At 40.3% G+C, this 27,515-nt stretch overlaps 1 protein-coding gene and 1 long non-coding RNA gene across 3 annotated transcripts in view; both read right to left on the reverse strand.

The window, feature by feature from the left end:
* Positions 1-10,506: 10,506 nt before the first annotated feature.
* The window catches only part of LOC100021731 (chromatin remodeling regulator CECR2), a 148,617-nt gene continuing 131,608 nt past the window's right edge, over positions 10,507-27,515 (reverse strand). Inside the window, exons 11-20 of one of the 2 annotated variants that reach the window (XR_472726.3) lie at positions 27,473-27,510; positions 27,289-27,380; positions 26,389-26,515; positions 24,466-24,854; positions 24,092-24,220; positions 23,030-23,870; positions 17,605-19,021; positions 16,388-16,505; positions 10,963-15,303; positions 10,507-10,868 (exon numbers count right to left, since the gene is read on the reverse strand). Coding sequence is in view for 1 of the 2 variants with exons in the window: in XM_007503841.3 (XP_007503903.1) it covers positions 15,298-15,303; positions 16,388-16,505; positions 17,605-19,021; positions 23,030-23,870; positions 24,092-24,220; positions 24,466-24,854; positions 26,389-26,515; positions 27,289-27,380; positions 27,473-27,510 (3,157 nt within the window). In the remaining variant the exon portion in view is untranslated. Of the gene's footprint in view, positions 15,304-16,387; positions 16,506-17,604; positions 19,022-23,029; positions 23,871-24,091; positions 24,221-24,465; positions 24,855-26,388; positions 26,516-27,288; positions 27,381-27,472; positions 27,511-27,515 lie in introns of both variants that reach the window. The other variant, XM_007503841.3, reaches the window with a different exon arrangement.
* Positions 20,307-23,023, reverse strand: LOC107650106 (uncharacterized). The gene is made up of 2 exons (XR_001624885.2): positions 22,086-23,023; positions 20,307-20,500 (listed from the first exon to the last, which is right to left on the reverse strand). It is a non-coding gene; the product is annotated as an uncharacterized LOC107650106 (long non-coding RNA).

A 27,515-nucleotide genomic window follows, 5' to 3' on the forward strand; every position in this document is an offset into this window, starting at 1 on the left:
TCCCAAGGGGCCAAGGTTTCCCCCTCCTCTCTCACCCCTGGGGGGCAGCTCATTCACTTCAGGCCATCCAGGTTGAGTAAGGGCGCTCCTAGAGCCTCCTCCTCTTAATTTGCCACTGCCATCAAAAGAGGCTACCCACTTCCAGGTTAAATCCCACGTGCCCAGGCTGAGAGCAGACAGACGCTCCACTGGTGGCCAGGGTTTGGGACAAAGGCTCAGTGGGGGAGAAGTGTCCCCCGAATCACAGGCCCGGGGGCCAGAGAGACCTGAAGGGAGACCAGGAGGAGCTAAGAATCCAGAAATTGAGACCATTCACTTCTTGGAGAGAAGCTGCTACTGAAGCTGGGCTCCACTTCCAAACGTGATACACTTGGAAGTTGGAGGTGGTTTGTTTTCCTACATATTTAATGGTTCTACCTTTTTTACTTTTTATGTGGGAAGGCAGGATGCCGATTTCCTACGGGTAGATTTGTGGTTTGGTTCAACAGTGCCAGAAAACATTTTGGACTTGTGAAAGAAAAGTTCGTTATGGTTCATGACTGTTGATAGTACTAAGACTGTCCCCAAAAGGAGGTTGTTGGGTGGCAGCTGGGTGGCAGCTAAGTGGCTCAGTGGATTGAGAGCCAGGCCCAAAGATGGGAGGTCCTGGGTTCAAATCTTGCCTCAAGACACTTCCTAGCTATGTGACCCTGGGTCAGTCACTTAACCCCCATTGCCTAACCCTTATCACTCTTCTGCCTTAGAACGAATACCCAGTATTGATTCTAAGATGGAAGGTGAGGGTTTTTTGTTTTTGTTTTTTTTTTAAAGGAGGTTGTTGACATCAAGAAACCTCTAAGGACCCTTATATATGAAAATGTTCATAGTAGCATTATTTGTGATCCCCCAAACCTGGAAAAAAGTCCATGCCCAATGATTGGCAAAATGAATGGAAGATCACTGTGCTGGAATGATGAAAATGAAAAATCCAGAGAACCCTGGGAAAGTGAAGCCAGGGGAAGAATGTGGAGACAATAGAATAATTAACATGATAACTGACAAGGTCAACAGAAACCTCACTTTGGGCTTAAGTACAATGGATAATGTTGAAGTGAAGTTCAAGTATAAGTCCTCCCTTTAGGTTAATAACTGGTAAACAATAAAAGGAAAGGGAAATTACATGGACTATTGATTGCAATCTTGCTGGGTAGTTTTGTTTCACTGTTTCCAGAGAAACTTATTTTATATGGAGGAAGGAATAAAAATATATGTGAACTTTTCAAAGAAACAGGTTCTACAATGGGACTAGCTCTGTGACCTTGGGCAAATCATAAACATCTTGGCATCTCCTGTACTTGCAGGGGATCAGGAACCAAAGTTTGACAGGTAACTGAGAGGGAGGGAATAGATAAAGAGAAACACCACTTCCCTTCCAGGGAGCTGTCCCAGAGAAGTTGAAGTTAATCAAGTCCAGAGATGAAAGGTAAGAGGAAATCCCCTTCAATCTATGGTTTCTGTTCTCTTCTTTGTATGATTGTTATCTGTGATCCCCTTGGTACATTGAAGAAAAGATGTCTAATTCTTCTATAAATTATAAGATCTATTTGTTAGTTGATAGATCTGGAATGGTAGATCTATTTCCACCTAAAGTTTCTTCAGGGGTTGAGGCTCAGGTCTAGGGACTAAGTCCCAGAAGACCTTAGGATCTTTGTGGAGTCAAGTTGATGTAATTTCCTGAGACAGAGATACAGCTTTTGAAGGGAAATCTTTGAGGTGGATAGTCTCTTGCCTTCCCCAAAGGGAATAATGAAAGATGGTTAATTTGGGTCTCTTCAGATTAATGAGGGACTTGTAGCTGGATAAGATCAGTGAGATTGGCTCCTTTCCTCAGTTCAGGACAAGAAGAAGTATATTTCCAACTGTTCACCTGCTTTTCTTAGCTGGAGATTCCAGTCCCATCCCCTGCTGGCAGCCAAAGTTCTATTTCCTTCTTGCATGAGATTTCATTGTACAATCCAGTCTTTGCAATATATTGTATCTCTCTCTGGTCCACACTCCCATTCCTCATCTGTAAAATGAGAGGTGTGGACTGCATGATTTCTTTTTTTTTAAACCCTTACCTTCCAACTTGGAGTCAATACTGTGTATTGGCTCCAAGGCAGAAGAGTGGTAAGGGCTAGGCAATGGGGGTCAAGTGACTTGCCCAGGGTCACACAGCTGGGAAGTGTCTGAGGCCAGATTTAAACCTAGGACCTCCCATCTCTAGGCCTAGCTCTCAATCCACTGAGCTACCCAGCTGCCTACTGCATGATTTCTAATAGTCCTGATGCCATATTATTCTATTTTAATGACTAAAAGAAATCCCCTGGGGATTCATTTGGCTCAATTACTGCATCTTCTAAGACAGAAATATCCTTTAGTCATTCACACCTCATTGAAATAATAAGATTTCTCTTTTCTGAATATTTAGGGAATAAGATCAGGGAATGAGAATTTAAGTGTGAAAAGAAGAGAAGCCAGCATTGAACGTTTGGGGAGGTCAGGTAATGATGGGAGAATCTGAGAAAGAAGGCAACATAAAGGTACTGGGAAATTTAGGAAGAGGGACTATAAAGCCCTAAGTGGGGTCAGGGTCAGGTAGCCCCTTATGATGGCCAGTGTATCTCATCATCCACAAGTGTTTTCTGAAATTTCTTTATATGAACATAATCTTTTATCATTCCATATATCGCGTGGCCTTATGAGCCTAAATAAATCTGTTCTTCACCCTTGTCTTGGCTTCCAATCCCTCTAGCTCTTATTTTCCACCCGTAGGCTAACTCTATACTCTACATTCAAGTCCCTTGCCCTCTTGTCCTAGCACCATCATACCTGGCCAAACCCCAATCCTAGATTTTCCCCACCACTCGCCAAATGAAGCTGGAGAAAATAACCAAATTGTACCAACTTGGTCAGTCACAAATTTATGTTACATAATTTCAACTGAGCCATCACTGCAGCAATCCTTTTACAACATATCAATTTGCTATCACACTCATCCCAGTGGCTATTCCAAATCCTTCCTTAAGGATCCCATGGCAGCTATTAGCACAAAGGATAGAATGCTGGAATCAGGAAGACCTGAGTTCAAATTCAGATTCAGACACTAGATCCTGGGCAAGTCACTTAATCTGTTTGCTTCAGTTCCCTCAACTGTAAAATGGGAATAATAAAAGCACCTACTTTGCCAGGATCGGATGAGATAATATTTGTGACAAGCACTTGGCACAGTGCCTGACATGTATTAGATGCTATATAAATGCTTATTCCCTTCCTTTCTCTTCTCCCTCCTCCACCTTCTCAGCTGAGAAATTGAGGCCGTTCACCTAGAGCTGTTTCTCATTCTTTTTCCCTTATCACCTATCATTCAGGCATCTTCTCCCATGACCTTCTTCTTCATCCTTTTCACACAGGAAGAAAAAGGTTCTTCACAGTCACCCTATCTTTATTTATTAAAAAAAAAAATTTTTTTTTGGTTACAATACTCACTTTATTTCCCTCTGTCCCCTCCACCCACCCTTCCCACAGCCAACATGCAATTTCATTGGATATTACTTGTGTTCGTGATCAGAACCTATTTCCATGTTGTTGTTTGCACTAGGATGTTCATTTAGAGCAGCAGTTCTCAACCTCTCAATTTGTAGCAATGAGAATACATAATGCACATCAGGTATTTACATTCCAAATCATAACTGTAGCAAAATTACAGTTTTGAAGTAGCCACCAAAATAATTTTTTATTTTGGGGTCACTGCAACATGAGGAACTGTATCGCGGGGTCACGGCATTAGAAAGGTTGAAAACCACTGATTTAGAGTCTACATCCCCAACCATATCTCCATTGACTCATGTATTCAAGCAGTTGTTTTTCTTTGGTATTTTTACTCCCACAGTGTTTCCTCTGGATGTGGATAGTGTTCTTTCTTGTAGATCCCTCCAAGTTGTTCAGATCACTGCATTGCCACTAATGGAGAAGTCCATTACATTCGATTGTACCACAGTGCATCAGTCTCTGTGTACAACGTTTTCCTGGTTCTGCTCCTCTTACTCTGCATCACTTCCTGGAGGTTGTTCCAGTTCCCATGGAATTCCTCCACTTTATTATTCCTTTGAGCACAATAGTATTCCATCACCAACATATACCACAATTTGTTCAGCCATTCCCCAATTGAAGGGCATCCCCTCATTTTCCAATTTTTTGTCACCACAAAGAGCACAACTATGAATATTTTTGTACATCATATCTTTTTCCTTATTATCTCTTTGGGGTGCAAACCCAGCAGTGCTATCGCTGGATCAAAGGGCAGACAATCTTTTAGCGCCCTTTGGGCATAGTTCCAAATTGCCCTTCAGAATGGTTGGATCAATTCACAACTCCACCAGCAATTCATTAATGTCCCAACTTTGCAACACCCCCTCCAGCATTCATTACTTTCCTTTGCTGTCATGTTAACCAATCTGCTAAGTGTGAGGTGATACCTCAGAGTTGTTTTGATTTGCATTTCTCCGATTATTAGAGATTTAGAGCACTTTTTCATGTGCTTATTAAGTTTTGATTTCTTTAACTGAGAATTGCCTATTCATGTCCCTTGTCCATTTATCAATTGGAGAATGGCTTGATTTTTTGTACAATTAGTTGTTCTTTATAAATTTGAGTAATTAGACCTTTGTCAGAGGTTTTTGTAATGAAGATTGTTTCCCAATTTGTTACTTCCCTTCTAATTTTGGATGCATTAGTTTTGTTTGTACAAAACCTTTTTAATTTGATGTAATCAAAATTATTGATTTTACATTTTGTGTTTTTTCTAGCTCTTGTTTGGTTTTAAAGTCTTTCCTTTCCCAAAGATCTATACTAGTATATTTCTAGTATACAAGTATACTATTCTGTGTTCACCGAATTTGCTTATAGTTTCCTTCTTTATATTCAGGTCATTCACCCAATCCGAGTTTATCTTCGTATAGGGTGTGAGATGTCGATACAAACCTAATCTCTCCCATACTGCCTTCCAATTTTCACAGAAGCTTTTGTTAAATAGTGAATTTTGGTCCCCAAAACTGGTATCTTTGGGTTTATCAGACTGTTCTCCTGAAATCATTTACCCCAAGTCTATTCCACTGGTCCTCCTTTATGTCTCTTAGCCAGTACCAAATTGTTTTGATAACCACTGCTTTATAGTATAGTTTGAGATCTGGGACTGCAAGTCCTCCTTTCTTTGCATTTTTTTTTCCATTATTTCCCTGGATATCCTTGATCCTTTGTTCTTCCAAATGAACTTTGTTATGTTTTTTTTCTAATTCAGTAAAAAAGTTTTTTGGAAGTTTGATGGGTATGGCACTAAATAAGTAAATTAATTTAGGCAGGATTGTCATTTTTATTATGTTAGTTTGTCCTACCCATGAGCAATCAATATTTCTCCAATTGTTTAGATCTAGTTTTAATTGTGTGGAGAGTGTTTTGTAGTTGTGTTGATATAGTTTCTATGTTTGTCTTGGCAGATAGATTCCTAAGTATTTTATATTGTCTCGGGTGACTTAAAATGGAATTTCTCTAATTCTTGCTGCTGAAATATGTTGGAAATATATAGAAATGCTGATGACTTATACAGGTTTATTTTGTATCCTGTGACTTTGCTAAAGTTGTTGATTATTTCAACTAGCTTTTTGGGCATATCCTCCTCACCCTTCTCTCCCTTCCTGACAGCCCCAATCATTCTGACTCTCTTCCATAATGCTTCCTTCAAACATATGTCAAAAATTAGGAACAAAATAAAACCCCCCCCAAAACCCTTGCTTATTACTTCTACTTCCTCTCACTCTCTTCAGAACTCTCAGCAATCTGGCTTTCAACATCATCATTCAAGTGAAAATCTGCTCTCCTCAAAGTTATCTCTTAATTGCCAGATCTAATGGCCTTTGTTTCTCATCCTTCTTGGCTCTTGTAATGTTAGATAACCTTCTTCTGGAAACTTTCTGCTCAAGTTTTTGTGACACTGCTCTCTCCTATCTACCTGAGCAGCCCTTCTAAGACTCCCTCCTTTGCAGGATCTTTGTCCAGGTCACACCCACCAATCATTAATGGCCACCAAGGGTCTGTTCTAGACCCTATTTTCTTCTCCCTTCATATTTTTCATCAACTCCTACAGATTTAATAATTTTTCCTATGCCATGTCATTAGTTGTTCCTTAAGCCTGGAATGTTCTCCCTCCTCAGCTCTTTTCCCTACTTGAAATAATTCCCTACCAGATAGTGAGAACTCTACTTGAATGTGAAAACTCCTTGCTATGGGAGGACCTCTATTCCACCCCCACTTAAGAATGCTTTAGGGCAGAAAATTCCTTGCTAAACAATGAAAGTACTTGAAAACCATACTTATAAAGGAAAGGAGTTCTTTGAGCCATGCCTATTTTTGGAATTGATACAATGGGATGCTAAGTGCCTATAAAGGTGGGGCAACTTGTAAACTACTTAAAAAAGGTGAAAACTTACTCAGAGGTTTTCTCTTAATGAAATTAGTTGACACAGCAGCATTTTTTTCTGACTTACTAAAGAGATTAATCTACTCAGCTGTGAATTAAAAAAGGGCTGTCTTTTGGAAAACATCTACAGTGATTGGTAGATGGAAGAACTTAGGGGAGGTGACATAGGAGATTTTGCCCTTAAAAATAACAGCTCAGAGAAGAGCTGGAGATCATTCTGAAACATTCAGATTGAGGAGGGTGCTGGTGAAAGCAGCTGAGATGATGCTGGCCTGGTGTCACTAGAATCCTTGTTTAGGCAGATCTTGTGGTGAGTGTTAAAAGACTGACTGATTTCTCCCTCTTAAGACTCAGGTCTAGGCCATGTTGGCTTAAGGCCCTTCATACTTATTTCCTTTTTCTCTCTTTTCTTTAATTCCACATTTGTATTAATTAAAATCTCTATAAAACCCAGTTGACTTGGGTATTTGAATAATTGGGAATATTTTCCCTGGCGACCACCTTATATTTGATTTAAAAACCAAGATACTGTAGTGAAACATATTTTCTGCAGTCAAATTTACTCACCCTCTCTTATATCTATCACAATTTTTATCTTCCACCATTTTAACTCACTACAATTTAAGACCTCAACCATTTTAAATCTAACAAGAGCCTTCCCTCAAGATTAACTTCCATTTGCACCGTATACATCTGGAATATGACAAGTATTTGCATTTTGGCTCCCCACCTAGTATGTGAATGCCTTGAAGGAAGAGAATAAGCATTCCAGTTTTTTGAATTCCCAGCATATACCATGGTCCCCAGCATATATTAAATGGACATCAATGCTATTAAAGCACTGTTGTTTAATGTTTGTAGACAATTTTAAGGAGCAGAATATTTGTAGATCACCAAGAATAATCAATTGAGTTTTATTTTGTATCATATTTACTAGTAGGAATGTTGCTTTGCTACATGTAAAGTGTCGGTGAAAAGGTACTGAGACTAGATGCACTAGTGCCCAAGGACCAAACACCAGAAAACATACCGGAGGTAAGAGATAGAAGTAGAACCGTGCATCTCTGCTGACATCTTGGGGTATAGGATAGTAGGGAAGAAGCACAAATTCACCTTCCCAGAAAAGTGGCTTAGATTAAGCTGGGACAGTGCAGGCTTCTGGAAGATCCCTGTCTTCAGGAAGTGTTCCATCAGGCTTTGCTGGGATAAAGACAACTCTTTTTCTGACATTTGGTGATGGGAGACAAATGACAGAACAATGAAGACACCTGAGCCCCAGAAGACACTAGGGAATGATAGCCTAAAAGTTAATGAGACAAAAAGTCCCAAAGGTTAGGGATTTATTTATGGTGCATTTTTACATTTCCCCAAATATGATTTGGCACAAATAAAGCAAGTTTGGCACTTGCCTACTTTTGCTTATCAGTAAGATAAAACTACCTTTATATGGAAGGTAACCACTGAGAGGGCACTCTCAGTATGTTGCCTACTTATGATGCCATCTCTAAATCCATCAGAGGTTGCCATGAAAAACCCATGGACATTGAGGAAGATAATGAATGCTTAGGCCAAGTTACTTCTGAGCTATTGGTAGACAAGGATGCAAGGACAGCAAGAAAATTCTGTGTCTTGAGCCCTGGAGAGAATGGATAGATATGGTTATAAGGGATCCTGCTTTCACAAAATCATTGCTGGGTTGATGTGCTAGGGCAGTGATGGTAGAATCTTTGGGGTGTGAGGGTGTGAGAAATGTCCTCAAGCACCTGTCGAGATGGGGAGGGGAGCAGCCCAGCCCTGCATCCCTCTGACTTTCTAGTAACTCTGGTGAACTCGGTGCTGGTGTATGTGCCCAGAGGACTCTTAAGTGCCCTACCTGGCACATATACCATAGATTTGCCACCACAGCGGTAGGGCAACTGCAAATACCATAGTGGCACTGGTGGTTCATCCATTTCTTGGAAGGAACTGTCATCTTGTTCATGGAGAATACTGGGTCATAAATGAATGGCTCCTACTTTATCATTTGTACTGACAACAATGACAAGTTGGATGGCAAGACTTGTTTGGTGAAAGAAGGCACAACCTCATGAAAGCCAGAGCACTCTGGCTCCAGGAATTGCAAGATTGCCATTACTGAGGAAAAATTTTTATAGACTTATACTACCCCATTGTGTTTGTTACTGGGGAGATGCTTTTAAATCATAAAATCACTGAAGAGATGTGAGGTTACTTGTTTTTCAATGGTATTAACTTAGCATTTATAATCTATCCTTCACACTTTCCCTCACTCCAAATTGAGCCAAACCTGAAAAATAAATCCTCATCACCAACATGCATAGAGCAGCCAAATAAATTCCCACATTGGTCACCCCTAAGTGTATGTCTCTCACTCATCACCTCTAGCAGGAGAATGGCATGTTTCATCTTTGACTCTCTGGATTCAGAGATGTCATTGATTAGAATTCTAGAGTCTTTCAAAGTTGTTTTTTTCTAGAATGTCACTATGTAATTTTGGTCATAATTCTGTTTACCTCAACCCTATTTGCAGTTCACAGAAGTCTTCTGAGTTTTCTCTGAAACTCCTGTCGTTATCTTGCACAATTTTTTCCTATAAGGTGGCATCATTAGGCAGACTTGAGAGTCCTGGATACTTAACTGTCATTTTTGCAAAGCATTGAGAAGGAACTAAAAGTACTTCTCTTGAAATTTAACAGTAATGGCAAAAGTCTCTGATTTAGTGGGTACTGTCATTGACAGATCCTAGACTAGTGAATTCTGAGAGAATGTGAAAAGATAGTCTAAGAGAATTGAACTTCACCCCAGCTGTGGGAACTCCTACAAGCAAATGGTGTTGGCATGTGGTTTCAGTGTTTTGCAGGAATTAAGAGTTCCAGCCACTGGTAAAAGGGTGAGCTCCTACTCAGAGGCTGAAATAGTTGTAGATGCTAATAAATGATATTGCCTGTAACTCTTTCAGTTCATGACAACAGGGGTTTGAGACAGAGAGGAGGGCAAGCTTATGGGAAAAGAGGTCTCTCCTATTTTTATAATCTGGTATGGGGGCTATGAGCCAATTGAGAGACTGCTTATTTTATGAGGAAATGTCAAAATATATACCTTGGTTGCTATTGAATCTTATGAGTTACTAAGGCACAGAGACAGTGGTAGCAAGCTGAAAGGTAAAGATTTAGTGTTGTCCCCAAGAATACCAGAGAAGTATCATTGCCTTCTCTCCAAGACTCATACCTGCACAAGTTTTCACATGGATGGGTTAGCAAGTCAAGTGGGGTACCATGAGAGACTTGATTACACTTGTAAAAGCAGTGGTAGTTGAGATGTTATACAAACCACTTTGGAATCAGAAACACAGGGTTTCAGTCCTGTGATCACGTATGTATCACTGTCTTTCAAGCACTTCTCTATGAAAGGAAGCATGTGCTTTATGTAGGCTGAGGTGATTTTCCATAAAGGGAATGAGGCAGCCATTCTCAGAATCATCCCGGGATTGGATTCCTTGACACCAGAGGTATAAAAGGTCTATCCTATGGGGAATTGGTAGTAGTTTTAATAAAATTCCTATTGCCCTCTGGGAATACTTTTCTCATCCACTGTGGCCAACTACCATGGTAAATGCAAGCTTAAGAACTGTATCTATGCCCTGATATTCAATTGCATTTTTGGTTCAGAAGTATCTCAATACCTTCTAAACATGAGTCTAACTAGACTAGCCCGGATTAGGGGTGGCCCAAAATATTCCCCTTCTACAAAGTGAGCTGGCTTTAGAAATGGCTTCCCCATTCTTCACTGGCTCTCAATAATCTGCCAGATGATGCAGGGAAGATTTGTCATAGTATGAATGGCTAAACCCATTGTCCAAGATGGAAGTAGAGAAAGATATACGGTTATTTCCCAGTAACACTCAAGTGCACACAAACCCAACTCTATTGACTTGTGAAAATTTTTCTGATGACACACGAACCCCATACCGAAACATATACACACCAGAGCCTTGGTATTTTAAGAATGTACTTTATACAAAATAACCAATTCATATGGAAATAAATCTACAGACCTCCAAGGATCAAAAAGCTTTTAAAAAGTTCTTTAAAAAAATTATTCAACACAGTATCGAACTAACTATTGAGGTAAGTGTCGCTCTCAGGGAAAAAGGGAATCAGCAGACCAAGACAAAATATACACAAATATAAAAATAAATAGCATTCCCCTTTTCAGTACTGGCCAGGAAAGTTCACACAGCTTTTGCAGAAGGAGCAAAGAATCCCTGACACTGTGTGCCAAAGGCTGGTTGGTGGATCCTGAACCAGGCTACCAGGAACAGTGTAGAAGGCAGCAGAGTGAGGTAACTGAGCCCAAGCTGGGGGGAAAGAAGAGGTCACTACATGGAGAGAAAGGAGTTCAGCATTTCAATAATTTACTTGATACCCACACCTGTGTTCCCACCCCAATACCTTTCAAAAAACATGCAGGACAATCAGCTTGTTCCCAGTCTTTTTATACACGAGTCAAGAGTCAGTCCATCAGAGCACAACTGTAAAAAGAGATTGGTTAAGTTTCAAACCAAAGAAGGGGAGGAGATGAATAGCCCTTAAATTACAACTTGTTAAATAACATGCAGTGAAAAGGAAAAGCATCATCACGTAGCCTGGTGGCCCGGGACGCTTCGCAACTTAAGTCTGACATGGCTGGAAAACAGCAACAAAGGATTTAAGGACTATTTCCACCCAAGTTACAATGGTGAGTTTTCTAGAGACTGGGGTCAATATTTCCTTTAGGCTGTGAGGCACAGAGAGAGAAACCCAACCTCAATCAGAAAGACTCTGTTCTTTCTTTCCTGGCAGCAAGTCTAAAATCACATTCCTCTTTTTACTGGACAATAATGCCTTGACTAGACCAGTAAAAGTTTAGGTAATAATGAGTTTGAAGAAACTGAAAACGTGAAAGTTGACTTTTAGTCAGTCATAGGACAAACATGGTTCAAAACATATACGTGCTGAGTCTCCTGGTGACTGGAGAACAAGGAAGGCACTGTATCCCAGGATCACATCACAGTGCCGTGGAGCACACGACTCGCTCATATGCTACTGTGGAAGGTAGCTCTCCCACAAGTCTCTGTTGGGAATCTGTGCAAGGAGGGAGAGGCACTGAGCTGAACGCTGGGACAAAAGCCCAAGCTCCACCCCCAGGCTAGAAGGCATTTTTGCAGAGATGGTCAAGCACATTCTCGAATTCTGCTCGCCTCAGAACTGGCAGGGTATTGAAAAGCTGATCTCAGGTGAACTTTCAAACCAGTGTTGCCCCAAGGAGGGAAGCTAGAGTAGTGAATCATTCTTGGATGTCAAGTTCCATATAGGCATCAACACAATTAGGTCTGATCAAGTGTGCCAGATGAGTGCTTACTCCTGGCTTCTGACAGGGATGTATTTTATGTGCTTGGGTAGCACTAGACATACCGAGGGGGGCCCTAGGTAGGCAGGGATTACCATGAGTAATAAATATATACCAGAGGCAAGGTCCACAAAATGGTGGCACCTACTGGTAAGTCATAAAAAGTATCATTAGGTGTTTAAGGCAGCACAAGTACAACCTTCTTTTAATAAAGGAAGCTATTCTCAAACTTAAAACCTTATAGATAAGTCCAGGTATGGACACCACGGCCACAAAACATGGGCTTTAGTACGCTTCACAAAAGTGCAGAGTGAACACAAAAGTCTTCTTCATCTGTGTACTTGGTTTGCTCCGGAAGATGACAATTATCACCAAGAAGCTAGAAGGGTTACTTTACATTTGAAGGGATAGGCGGGAAAAGGTGATATAAAAAGTGCCCATATCTGGCTACTTTTTCTTGAAAAACAAAATGAAAAAAGCACAAAAAGAATCTATGAGATTACCTCCCTGGGTATCAAACTTCATATCTTGAGAAAATTTGTTTTGGTAATTATCTCCAACTCCGACAGGCAAAGAAGGTTTCCAATTCCTTGTGATTTCCAATAATTCACTAGGGTAGGAGGTTGGCTTTATCAAACTATTGAAGGCAGCTGCAAAAGCTTTGAGTTATTTAAGACATTGCATCTGCTTAAGAAACTAAGAGAGAAGTGCTAGAGAAAGCGGAGTTAAGCAAAACAAAGCCTTAATTTTATCTGCAACGAATTCATCATTCAGGGTGGCTTGAATAACATAGATGCTCAGGTTTGAGTGTTTCTGCATTTCAAAGATGGCATTCAGTGATCTCCTAACAGCTCAGGGACTACAGAACGCGATACAAACACCCACCAAACACAACTAAAATATCACAGAGGACACAATTGGGTTATTCACAGACATTTAAGATGAGCCAACAGTGGGGCAGTTTTAACAAATCCTCATGTACTACTGCCCAAGTGTTCACAGTGTAACAATTTTAATACAGTAGTTCAGTTTTCTATTGCTTGTTTCAGATTAGTATGTTTTTCACATTGCAAGAAGAGATTAGGGTATCTCTTTCTTGTATTATTCACAGAATCTGCTGAAAGAGATGAGGGGGAAGGAGAGGACAAGATGCTCATCATGACATTTGAAGAGAGGAACTGCTCAGACGGGAATGAGGAGGGACAGGAAAGATACAGAAATTCCACTTATTATTGCTCAGGATTCTTTTGGCAGAACCAGAGACAAAGAACCCTTAAACAAGCTTTAATAAAACTTTTGCTACATTTCTACACAAATAGGACTCAAAGTGATCTTTGTGTTAAAAGAAACTTGAACATATTTCAAGCTTGATTTATGGAAAAGTCTAACTGTGAGTGCTCCTTGAGATGGCTAAGAACTTGGGATTCTGACTGGCTTATCCAAAGTCAGCCCTTTTCACTTCCTAGATTAAGGTAGTACCACTTAAGCCACTTGACACTAACCCAAGAGCCTTCCAATGTTTTCTGGCTATCAAGTGCATGCTGACTTACTTTTGCTAATATTAGGAATAATGCTGTCTGCTTGCTTACTCTTCCAGTTCAAAATATTGTATCAGTGATGGAGGGCTAAATGAGGACAAAGCTTCCATTTCATTCCAAATGTGTCTAAAACCAAAGATACACACAATCTGGTTGGCAAAAGAAGCATCACCATCAGTAGCTTCAGAGCTTACAACCTTGACTATTCCCCAAGTGTCACTGTCTTTCACCAGCTTTTGTCACAAGAGCTGGTTCCAGATATAAAAAGAACAAAGGAGGCTGCCATAATGAACTGCCACTATTAGTATTTTCATTAGGAGCTGGGAACATTTAGATTTGTGGAAGAGGGTATTGTTTCAAATGTTCTATGGTAGAAGTTATTCTTCTGTTAAAAACAAAAACCACTCCTTCCCCACTGTGATTTCAGTATTTTTTAACTTTATGGAAAGATAGGTTTTAAACATATATTAATTTGGGAGGCAGTGCAGCTATAACAGGCTTCACAACACAAATCCAAAAAATCTAATGCAGTGCACATTCTAGGTTGAAATGATAAAAGTAATTTAATACTGTAATATTGTATCCTACCACTGATATGCTGATAGGCAAAGGATCCCAACACCTTGCTCTTGGTAACTTGGAAATTATGATGTGACCAAGTTTTACAATGATTTGCTTTAGATGATGAATTAAACTAAATATGGAATCACTCCTAAATTCAAACTGTAAGTCTACATCTTCCCTATTCAAAACACACACATTCCTTTCCTTATTGATACTACCATGTACAAACCTGAGTAGTCACTTCCCACAAAATGTGATTAAATGCTCAGCTTTTAATGAAGCTTTCTACATAAATCTTGGGAGGTCCATCACTAAAAGACAATCCAGTTTCCTCTTCTAACGAGTGAAACATTCCAGTGATCCCCATTCCTGATATCTGTTTCCAGCCAACTGAAAGGCCTATCACATAGTGTTTCTTAAAACCTGGATTTGGGCCACCAGAATGAAAAACAGCAGCTAATATGGTGCAAACATGGCTTCCTAGTTGAAGCTTGTCTGCTTTTGGAAAGCATGTGGCCTCTAGTGAATCTAGTAAAGAAAAGAGCTTGGGGATGCTCTCTAGGGCAAATTAGAGGGAAGGCTCTGAAAGCATGGAGGGCTACCCAGAGAATGCCATAACGACAAGTGACATGATGATGTATCTCCCAACCCTTGCAGCTCCTGAAAGTTTTCAGTGTGACATGATTGTAAACAGTAGAGGATCACCCCAGTGCTATGTGCCCACTACGGCTGGGATTCCCACATCCACTTCCCTCCCTTTCCCACTTTATATACAATACATTCACCACCAACAAAAAAATTATTTTAAAAGGCAACAGGTAAATTCTGTAAACTGGACCCAGATCCAAACACATTAATACTACGAGTAAATTACATCTCCCTTCCCCAATATATACCTGAGTTTAGCTGCTCATGAAAATTACAAATCATCCCATTTCACCAGCTCTTCCCCCCTCCCACCCCTGATTTAAAAAATTTCCCTGAATGAGACACAGTCTCAAGTCTTGAAAAACCACTAGTTTCAGGTGTACATGGTTCATCTTTTCCTGTTCAGATCAGCCATGTAGAAGGTCCCTGACCCAAGACCACTGCAAGTTGTGTTCATCATCTAAGAGTTGTGCTCTAGGGATCTTGGGAATGGCAACAGTTGTCCAGTGATAAGAAGCTTCCACTGTGGAAGGGTCAGGGGTAGGAAGGGGAAGAAAAGTGAACAAGGATTGCCAAGCCTCCTTGATTTTCTAAGCCCAAGTCTTCATGTGCAGCTTCCATTTCCTTGGAGGCTCTTTCTTTCTTGAACTAGCTCTGAGGAAAAGAAGAGACAAAATAAGAGGATGCATCTCCCTTCCTTGAGATTATTAGGAAGCTACATTCATACAAGTATGTCAACAACAGGTGTACAAAGACACACAAAAACATCTGGCCATAGCTTTGAGACACTGGAGAGAGTTCCTTCATAAAAGGAAAAACATGCTTGCGACTGAGTATTCAACATCTCAGAGTGAGTTCATATGATAGAGATTTAAATAAACTGATTGTGGAAAACAGAAGTGTATGGATGGTTGTCAGTCATCTCAATATCTCTGATGTCTCAGATATATGCAATGAGGAGACATTGAAAATGGTGGGGTAAGGAAATGGCATGCCAAAATGAACCTCTAAGGAGGAGGTCACTACAAGTCCAAGAGGAAAAGACAATTATTTGAAAGGAAGACAAACAAATTTTTAAACCCCACTATAATTGCTAAGGTAATCAATTATTCATTGATGGAGGCTTTGTTTCGATATGAATTCTCCAATCATGGTAATTCTCATTTATAGAGCACTTTAAGGTTTATAAAAGAACTTCTTTCATGATAATCTTGTGCGATAGGTATTTTTCATCATTGTTACTAACATTTATAGAAATGTTCTGTATATACATTATCTCATTTGATTCTCATGGCCATTCAGGGAGGTAGGTATCACTATTACCTTCATTTTATAGATGAGAAAACTGACTAGGGTCAGGTGACTTAATTATGGTGACAAAACTAGTAAGTTAAACCTAAAAGAAGAGTGCAAACCATTTCACAAGACTTGATGTGAGCTCCTCTTTTCCTTTTAGAAATAATTGCTACTTCTGAAATCTCCCTCTTTTTTTTTTCCCCTCTCCTTTTTTTACAACCAGAAATGGTGAGCTTTCCATCAAGATTCCTATAGGAAATCACTCACTTAAATTTTCCTGTGTTTACCTAAGTTCTGCCAACTAGAAGGGACATTTAAGCATAGAAGAATTGTGAGAAAACAGGTTTTTAAAATATTGTTTTTCCTCCTCATAAGAAGGAATGGGGCTGGGGTGTAGAGAATCTCCCAAATCCTTTCACTTCCTCTAACTCCAAGTTCTCACCTGATCCAGAGGCAGGACTGAGGGCTTTTGTGGGGGAAGTTCTTTTCTTGTCGACGTTGGAGCGGACACCTTTGGAAAGGGGGACTGTGACTGAGCCTGGGTCTGATGCATTTGCATTCTAAAGCCATAACAGGAAAGACCAATAAATACATTAGTAAAATATTGTTTCTTAGAATCAACTACCACATTGAATTTTGGGGATAATTATCTGCATTTCTCATATTACTATATCTTGTTCCAATAGCATGACCTCAAATTCCTACATGGAAATTTCTAAACTGGATTAGCAGTGGAAAGATCTTTGAGAACAGGAATTTTTTTTCCTTTATATTTCTAGAACTTAGCAATACCCAGTACACAAAAAGCATTTCGTGAATGCTTGTCTAATAAATGAAAGAGGAACACTCCCAGTTGTCTCAGTTTTTTAAAATATGCCTAAAAATCTCCGAGGAACTCAATCTGGATGGGGAAGGCTATTCCTATAGAAAACCTTAATATAAACAAAAATTGATATAGTTTCCCTTTTTAAAACATCTTGGCTAATAGTTTTTAAGTTTTCCAGTTAAAATTAAACTGGTGGGGGGTAAAAGATGCTATGGACCTCTGATTCTCTACAGGGAACTCTTGTAAATTTGCCCTGACAGAAGAGAAAAGATAAGGGTTTAAGAGTTAATAAAAGCAAATCTACATCAAGATTCTACTGCTATGGCTGGTCAATCCCCCAATACCAGAACCTTAGGAAATCTTACACCCCATCCCACTGAACTGTCCCATGGTAATGGCTACACTCAATTCAATATGCTCCAACTATGATCTGTTAAGTTCCTTTTAGTAAAATCATCCAGATTTAAAGATCCTTAATGAAGATAATCAGATCCATGTTAAAAACTCAAATCATTCCAACCAGAGAGAAAACAGTAAAGTCAAGACTGAGTTCTAAAGTCAATTCAGCTTAAGTTAAAAAAAAAATCTATTTTGAAGCTTAGCCAAAAAACTCCCAATGCACCTGACCCCTACCTTCCCCAAACAAATAGAGCCCTGTCTTATAATGAATAATTAGTCATTTCCCTCTGCAAAACAAATACATTTGCCATGTCAGATAAACTTTGTGATAAGGTCTATCCATAAGTTCAGTGATTATTACACAATTATTTTCCAAAGGACTAACATGTATGTTTTGATACGAGTTCTTCATTTTTCAAGAAATCAATCCTTACCCTGAAGATCTGTATAAGTCCTGGAAAGGTCCTCCCATTCCACTAATGTTGCCCCTCTGTTCCATCATTATGGCCTGAAAGTGGCCCATGTTCTCTTCCTGGCAGCGGTAGAGGGGGCCCTCTTGGGGGAGGCCATTAGGCTGGGCAGCAGCCGGATGAGATGGGTGAGCAGAAACGGGCGAATAGGCTCTAGGCTGAAAATGACTGGCCGTATGTTGAGACGTGTAAGGAGGCCCTGACTGTAGCATCATGCTGTGGGGTGGAAAAGTAGATGAACTAAAATTCATCCCTGAACTCAGGGCTGGGGAAGGAGATCCATAGAGGAACTCATTAGCGGGCACACAGTTTTGTCGTTTAGTAGCTGCATTGTGGTTGTCCAAGTCGAGAAATTCTTTGGGACTCTCTGGCCTCTCGATGGATTCGTCTGATTTTTCTTCCTTGGGCCCTAGATTCTGCCCATCCGTTGACACCACTTTGGCACCCACTACAGCAATTCGGGTTGGGGAAGCTAGAGTGGCATTGAGGGCCTCACAACCCTGCAGACTGCTTACAGTCCCTTTATCTGAGAAAGGAGGCCTTGGTGGGGGAGCCTGGTGAGCTGGGTGCCCGGGCTGGTTTCCCTGGGGATGGAGAGGCCTTTGCCAGTCAGAATAGCCCTGAGGACACGTGTAATAAGGAGTTCGCTGGTAGTGGTGGAAGGAAGGCTGAGGTGGTGGCTGATAAGAGTATTGGATGCCCTGGTGTGGACGATATCGAGGAAACACAGCGGAGTGGGAGTTGCTAGGCTGAAAATTGCGTGGGGGAAAATGCTGTGGGTGTGATACTGGGGGCTGTTTCCCTCCCATCATAGGACCAAAACCCTGTAGACCTGGATTGATGTGGTAATGTGCAGCTGAATTGGAATATTCTAAGCCAGGCATATACAGCGGGGGAAACTGGTTGACAGCATTGCCCATCAGATTTGCATCGATGTTCCGAGAAGTATTGGAGTTCTGCCCCGTACAAGGTATAGCTGCTTCCTGAAATGTCTTGTTTCGAGGGCACAGTTGCTTTTCTGAGGAACCACCACCCACCAGCCCCTTTTCTTCTGAGCCACAAGGGGATGCTTCTCCAATGATTCCATTTTCCGGGAGGACCCCTCTCTCTGCCATGGTTGTCAGGTCCCTCATACAGCCTTGGGCCGTAGGGCTGGGGTAGCTGCCTTCTGTGGGCCAGGGATTTTTGCCTTTTGTGGCTTTACAGTTTTCCCCAGACTGGGAGGAGTCACTTTTGACAATTGGGACCTCTGTTTCTGGATGCTGTGGTGAACCTTGCCTGATGCAGTCAGCCTGCAGGGGTGGTTTGGAATGAGGTAGCTGGGTGAGGTAAGTCCCCTCTGGAGCACCAAGGCTAGGTGGTTTCTCTTCAAGTCTAGGCTCTGCAACATAAGGGAAAAGAAGATAACAATCATTTGGTAGATGGGCTCCCAGATAGCTTATATTGTCTATAGTTATTTTAAAAGGCATTTCTCTATCTTTTCCTGCTGGACTCTGGCAGTGGGGAACAGAAATGCTGATAATTCATGTGATTCATTGTTTTGATGAGCTTTATTTGGTGATTCTCTGGAGTTCCCTCTATATATCATAACATCTGCAAAGAATGATAACTTTGTTATTCTCATTAGAACAGGCAACAAGGAACAATTGGCACAGACAAAATGGTTTTAAGGTGGACACTATAAAGCCAGGCTAATTTTTATTTAAAGGACATACACATCCCTCTTTCCATGACAGATTATTTTGAGAGATCTCAAAGGAGACCGTGGTGGCAATCCTAGGTTATCTACAATTGCTCTTGACCCTATAGGAATCTGGAAGTAAAATCCAACACTAAGTTTTCAACAAATATTTTAAGACAGGTCTCCCCAAGTTCCTTGGAGGGACTTTACTAGAGACATATCAGGTAGTAGGGAAATTCCTCTGCCAGCAGGAGCCTCAGAAAATGTTAAGAGAATAACACTGAAAGGGGTGGGGGTGGGGTGGGGAGAGGGACCAGGGGACGGGATGGGATGGTGGGGTGGCCAAAAGATCCAGACATAGGGAAGAGAAGAGACAGTGGATTAGCACCACTGGGAAGGATCTCCTGCTTTCTACAGCAAAAAGCATTCTAAGTTGTTTCAGAAGGTAGGGGTTGGATGGGGTGGGTCCAATACGAATTTTCAAATGGTCAGAAAGGACACATCCATAGTTTAATCCCACCTACCATGTGTGCTAAAATGTGCCCAACAGCACATAAGCCTCCTTCTATAAGGAAAACTGCACAGACAAAAAAGAAACTACAGTAGACAGCAAGAGTAATCTAAGAAATAATTTCTTAGGGACATGAGTAATGATCTGTTACATATCTTAGCTACTATAGCTCTCTGAGAAAGAGGAGCAAAAATCCAATCAGCCTTTTATGCTAATCAGAACCTTGGGATTCTAGAGTGGCCTACTGTAACAGCCCTCAGAGAATGCCTAACATCCAGGGAAATTGGTGCCTCCCCCCCATGATTCAGTCTAAAGTTGTTTAAGAGATCTCTAAGTAAGCCATCAAAAACACTTTTCCCTCTCTCCAATTTTATCTCAAATTCCCTTCATATTCTGTTAAGGCTCTGAAAATGTTTAAGTTACTGAAGTAGCTTCAGTCATCACTATTCACTCAAAACAAAAATTGTCACGTAGGGGAAAAAAAAAACCTGTTTGCAAGGTTTTTTTTTTTTTCTTAATTGGCTAATACCAAGTATATCTAAACAGTTTTAATTGCTTCTTGGTAGGTTTCCCTAATTAGAGCTTCATAGAGAATCATCCATCTGGGTCCAAATGGCCCTATAATCATTGGGATATTAGACAAAATTGTCCACATCTTGTTTGCCAACCTAGAATAAATGAAGAAACATGTCAACCCTCTTTCCTCAAACTTCTCAAGTCATGTACCTCCAAATCCCAAAATATAGATCTGGAAGTAAAGAAAATAAATATCGTGCTTCCAATAAATCTGGACCTATCTATTTCTACCCCCAAACCCCATTGCAACCCTCCAAAGGAGGAAGCATCTTTAACACACATCAAAGATGACACATTTCCCATACAAAAGGAAAAACTGTGACATCTTATAAGAGCACCATACTATCATTCAGTATGAACACAGAATTGGATGACCAATAGCATCTACTACCAGTCTCTAGATAACTGGAAAGAATATCCTCTAAGGAATTCCATGGAGACTGGAACAACCTCCAGGAAGTGATGCAGAGCGAAAGGAGCAGAACCAGGAAAACATTATACACAGAGACTGATACATTGTGGTACAATCGAAGGTGATGGACTTCTCCATTAGTATCAATGCAATTTCCCTGAACAATCTGCAGGGATCTAAAAAAAAATACTACCCACAAGCAGAGGATAAACTGTGGGAGTAAAAACACCGATGAAAAACAACTGCTTGACTACAGGGTTGGAGGAGATAAGACTGAGGAGAGACTCTAAATGAACACTATAATGCAAATTCCAACAACAGGGAAATGGGTTCGAGTCAAGAACACATGTGATAACCAATGGAATCATGCGTCAGCTATGGGAGAGGGAAAGGGGGGGGAGGGGAGGAAAAGAAAACGATCTTTGTTTCCAATGAATAATGTATGAAAAAGACCAAATAAAATAATGTTTAAATAAAAAAAAAAGAATATCCTCTAATAAGGCACATTTGGATGCATAAGTCTTTCTAATGGGCTTTCTCCTTCCTCCTTTTTGGAAAGGCTATTAGATTACTAAAAAATAACTCCTTTGGAGAGGGATTTGTTGTAAATGTAGGAATTGAAAGGGCTAGGTAAAATGACTAAGTCTTGTATTTTAAAACTCATCAAAATCATATTGATTCATATACATTCAAAATGCTGCAATACATAGCTCTAACTTAGCAATTCACTCTAAATAGTCATATTAGGTTTAGTATTTTAATTTTTATCATTTCTGTTTCTTTTTGGCTGAAATAGTGCAATAACAATGCAAAAGATTGTACTGGAAGAACAAATAATATCAATAATTTTTTAAATGAAAATTAATCTAATGGCAGTATACAGAGAGAATTAAAAGAGGAAAAAGAAACCTAAAGAATGGAACCAGCTATAGGCTACTGTAATAACCTATACATGAGGTTATTTGATAAGGGTATAGACTGTAGTAGTACTAATATGAAAGGAAAGGGACAAGTTTAAGAAATCTGAAAAGGAAAACTAAAATGGAATATTATCACTAGAAATGGGGAGTCAAGGTTAATGGATTACCATATACTTTTCATATAGCTAAATACAGGTGAATATTAAATTATCAGCATTATTAAAATCTCATAAATTTGAGTATTCCAAAAATCAACAAATTATAAATAATTCTTATAGATTATTTGTGAAGTCTTCTCTCATGATTCTAGAAACTCCAGAGGATTTCAATAGCATTTTCTGTTACCTTCCTTCAAAGGTACTTTGGGAGAAAAGTTTTCTTTACTCTCATGCTGAAAAGCTTTAGAAGGATCAAACCGCTTGAAACCTTTTGCTTCATTAATTTGTTCCTGAAGTTTTTTCCCTACTTGTTTTTCCTTGGTCAGTTTTAAAACTGGAACAGATTCAAGTTACAACCAACATTTAAAACCAAAACGGGAGAACTGTTTAAAGTACTTTTTAAGTACCTTAATGAGCTAACCCCAAGCTACCACAACATGACCCTGACAGTATCTAGTATCCAAGCGGCTCAGCTCCCCTATCTGGGCATTAACAGTACAAATTCATGACTGTTCTACCCATTTTATGCAGTTTGTTACTGCAAACGGCTTTTAAAAAAACTTATTTATATTCCCTTTTGCTAAGTCAGGTAAAGGTTTCATGAATAGCAAGCTGGGAAATAATTAGACAGCACAGAAGAACAATAGCTGGTGGGGAACTACTTCAGTAATAACCATTAATAACCATTAGCAAGACAATTATCTTCAAGGCAAAGGAAATTATTGGGAGTTCATTTGGGGGCAGGCTAGTTGGCTCAGTGAATAGAGTCCCAGCCCTGGAATCAGAAAGACAAATCTGGCCTCAGTTACTTAACCATGTTTGTCTCAGTTTTCTCATCTGTGAAATGAGCTGGAGAAGGAAATGATGAGCCCCTCTAGTATCATTGGCAAGAAAACCCCAAATAATCTAGTGAATGGTCAGATGCAACTGAACAACAGTCCATCTGATTTTAAAGGCAGACCTGAAGATAAGACAACCCAGAAATTAGCTGTCATTCTGATTTTGGAAGATGTTCCTGCAATTCATTCATTCATTCATTCATTCATTCATTCATTCATTCATTCATTCATTCATTCATTCATTCATAAATTAAAGTAAAAATCCTAACTTTTAAGTTCACACTATAATTACCTTGTTTACTGTCAGGTTCCTTTGTTTCATTGATGTTCTGTGAACTCCCATTGTTTTCCAGGGCTGGCTTCGAAGTGGATGCAGTTACTGCTGCTGAATGAGCTACCTGGGGAAAAGGACCAGGTAAGTTCGGTGAAGGAGGCTGTCGAGGGTGGTAAGGCACACCTGGTGGGCAAACACGTGATGAGAGCTGCTGCATGGCAATCATCTCTGGGCTGTCCATCATGGACTCCCCTCCTTGGACTCCCCGGAGAGCTGGGGAGGGTCCCCCAAACAGAGAGCTCTGTGCTGGTGGCTGCTGTAATCTCTGTCCAGTAGATTTACAGGGTGGCCTGATATATCCTGAAGGAGGAACCCCATGAGGTAGGAAGCTTGACTGTTCAGTCCACTGGTTTGGGGGCAGAGATGATCTTATCCCTCGGGGATCCATGATGTGACCAAGAATTCGAGGCTGGAGAGAAGTTCCAGGTCCCCCAGGGGCCTTCTCCTCTGGCCCCAAGGGACCCTGGTTTGCTGTCCCATGGTTCCCATTCCAGACTGAAGAGTGTACTCGATTCAGGTACTTGTATGGTCTATACATGTGACCAGGAGGGGGCACATCGGAATTTTCAGAAAATTCTTGTCTTATTGGAGGCCCATTATGCCTGGGAGGAATAAATCCTGTCTGGAACTGGGCTGGAGGATATATGTTACCATCCTGGCTAGGGCCACTCATCTGGCCAAGTTGTAAAGATCCAGGATGTGGTCCCATGGTAGAGAAATGAGTCAGCCCTCCACACACCTGATTTTCTTCTGGTACACCAAGCCTAGGCCCTCTGTGTTCATTTAGTCCAACTGGAGGCTGTAAGAAGGAAAAGGGTAAGGGAGGAAGTTCAACAGGTTTCCCAGCTCAGCCCAACTTATTCTGCCCATCACAGATCTGATAGGACAAACTTTCCACATAAGAGGGGGAAATTAAACTAAAAGGAAGAATGAGGTTTCATAGCTAATGGGCCCCGGGGGGTGTGGGTGTGGGGAAGGGGGTGGTAAGGATTTGCCATTTAAGTTTTTGAGGTCTTTTACCTGCATAGCAAAGTGCTGGTGCTGCTGAACAGGTTCTCCAGGGTGTGGTTCAGGGACTCTAGGTGACCCGTATAGGTTAACTGGATCTGATCCATGAAGAGGGCCAAATGTTCCTGGCACTGCTGGCCTCTGGAGACCATGGGGGAAGGGGAGTCAGAAATATCAGGTATTAGAAATAAGATGATAGATTTCCTTAGAGATGAAAATACTTTGGAACTGGGGTTTTGAGAGAATATCAAGCATGAGACATCAACAAACAGATGGATGACAAAATGGAGAAAATATAGTATGAAAACTTGCTCAAGACTCTTCCACTTCTTCCATAAATATACTATCTAGAGGAAAACCACAATAATATTTAGGTTACTACTTACCATCTGGCCCAAAAGAGGTGCCTGGTTAGGCATCCCACCAAAATGCAAAGGATGAGAGAAGCCTCGGCCATTGGAAGGACCCACCTCCCTGGGTGGCTGCAGGGTCCTGCTGCTCTGTTCATCAGTAGAGGAGGATGCTCGATGTGGCGGCGGCAGGGGCTTTCCCCCATTTTCCAAAGGCTGCTGTCTCCTGTTGGATCCCTCAGTGTCTCTAGACCGGGTCCAAATGCTGCCTGAACCCCCTCGCCCAGCACGACTCTTCCTCTTTTCCCGCTTCTCATCTTCTCGAATCCAGAACTCATCATCTGTGTCTCCATCTTCACCAGGAAAATGCTTTAGCATTGCCCGATGAAAACACCTCTCTAAGTTGTCAGACATCTTGGTGTACTCTGTAGTTTGGGTAAAACATAGAAAAATTAGGCATGTACCTCAAGGACAGAGCAAAAAGACCTTTGAGTACTTTTTGCCAGAGCAAAGAATTGGAAATAAAAAGACATATCCTTAAATTGGAAAATGCCAATTAACTATGGTGTGTGACTATGCTATAAGACATGGTGAATCCAATGGTTTCAGAAAAATATGGAAAGTCTTATATGAACTTATGCAGAATGAACTGAATAGAAGCAAGAGAAAAAAATTGTATCCTGACCATAATAATAATGGGAGAGGGGAAGCTCTGAATGACCTCAGAATTCTGACCAAGGCAGTGATAAGTCATGACTTCAAAAAAGGATGATGGACTGGATACACAGAATGAGCTGATGTACTTCCCTACATATTTATTACAAGGGATTCCTGCCACACTAGCAGCAGGGGAAGGGAGGTGGGCTAGTTAGTGGGTACTAATACATGTTTAAAAAAAAAACCAAAAACCCACAATAATACATTAAAAAAATGCATGAGACACAAAAGTAATGCAAAGGTGCGCAAATAAGCAACTTTGTTACTATTTGGTTAAACAATGTTATTTACTGAAAAATACACTATGTAACAAATGCATGTCATAATCCCCTTTCCTGTTGATTACTAAATTCAAGACAGAAGGAAAACAGAGTAAGAGGATATTTAAGTAACCACCTGAAAATTCCTGGTAAATTCTGGGATTGCCCCAAGAGTAAGAGATAAGAATTCTCAACTACAATCCAGACAACAGCACCACCAAGTGGTTGATATGCAAACATCCGAGAGTCACCTGTAATTAAATCGACAATGGCAAAGAATGGGAGCTCCAAAGCACAAATTATTTAATGTGGAGATGCCAATGCCAACCTCATTACCTAGAGCTTCTCTGTAGAATATTCCTAAACTTTTTTTGAGGGGACAAAGAGGAAGCTAGAAATGAATGGTTACAGTGTAGACATATCCAAATGGTTGTGTTTGATAATCATTAATCCCATCTACAAACAAAATTATGTGGTATCAAATTCAAATTATAAGCCTGAAGGAAAGGGGCCAAGAAGACCTAAAAGCCCCACCGTTATTTCTTTCTTCTCGCCCCTTCACCATCCATGGTCCCCATGCCTAAGAGGAAGCAGTGTGGGCTGTGGAGACGGAAATGAGGTTATATACAAAATGATCCAACTGGGTTGGATTAGAGGGAAGGCAGAGTTAAGAATGGATCTGGCCAAATGTCCCCATCATTACTTTGGAACTGGGTCTGCCACCTTCCAGCCCAGTGGCTATAGTAATTATTGCTGAAATGAGGTTCTCCTCCAAGGTGGTATTTTAAAATGACATTAGGTATAAATGTTTGGGGGCTAGAATCTCTCATGGCTTCCTAAAGTAATTCTTTAGGAATGAAGTCTCAAACTCAATAACTTCTATGAAGGTAGGAACTATACTGCATGGTGGCATGTTTTACATAACTTTGAAGCACTCAAGAAACCTTGTGTACCCAAGAGAGAAAAACCCTACCCTTCTTACCACTATTTTCCCCATTGTACTTTAGGCAATTTTTGAACATAGTCTTCATGTCATTGACGAACTCTTCCTTGGTACAGTAGAGGCCTCCATTCAGTTTCTTCTCCATGCTTGAGATATCCATGGGGACCTGAAACAAGATACACATCTCATTAATGACAACATATTTTAAAATCTATTTTATTTTTTAATAACAAATTTCCACATACATTTTCTGAAATTATATGATGCAAATTGTCTCCTTCCCCCCATTATCACACAAAAACATATTTCCATATTATCCATTTTTGTAAGTGAATAATCTTATAACACCAAAACAAATAAGCAAGTGAGAAACCATATATTTATTCTAATTCCTACTCCAATGGTTCTTTTTCTTGAGATAGATAGTATTCTGTTTCATAAATCCCTCAGATTTGGCCTGGATCATTGTATTGCTGAAAGTAGCTAAAATCATTCCACAATGTTTCAGTTACTGTGTACAATGTTCTCCTGGTTCTGCTTAGTTCACACTGCATCAGTTCATGTAGGTCTTTCCAGCTCTTTCTGAAATCATCCAGTTTATCATCCCTTTCTTTAATTATAATACATTAAAAAAATCTCTTTTCAGTACCCAAGAAGAATGTAAGCCATATAGTGATTATTTTTGAAGCTTCCTGGAGGGGCAGCTAGGTAGTTTTGTGGAGAGAGAGCCAGACCTGGATTCAAATCTGGATTCTGACATTTCCTAGCTATGTGGCTCTGGATAAGTTAGTTAACCCCTACTGCCTAGCACTAATGACTCTTTTGCTTTAGAACTGATCAATTCTAAGACAGAAGACAAGGGCATAAAAAATAAAGACTACTAGACCAATTAACAATCGAGTAACATTTAAGTATTAACAACAACAGAAGATTGCCTACCTTAATGATCTGATAATAGTTTGGGGCATAAGATTCATCTACAGGTTCCAAGAAGGGCCAAGAATCTTTGTGAGCTTTCACCACATCTAGAACTGATAGCCAGAGAAATTTTTTTAGACTCAGATTTTATCCTCGATAAGACACTTTTCTTTCAAGAATATAAATATTGAGAATAGGTACTGACCTTTGTACATAGCAGTGAAATCATCATCCAGCTCAAAGCTACA

This window comes from Monodelphis domestica, chromosome 5 (genome assembly GCF_027887165.1).
Source record: "Monodelphis domestica isolate mMonDom1 chromosome 5, mMonDom1.pri, whole genome shotgun sequence".
Taxonomy (NCBI): Eukaryota; Metazoa; Chordata; class Mammalia; order Didelphimorphia; family Didelphidae; genus Monodelphis; species Monodelphis domestica.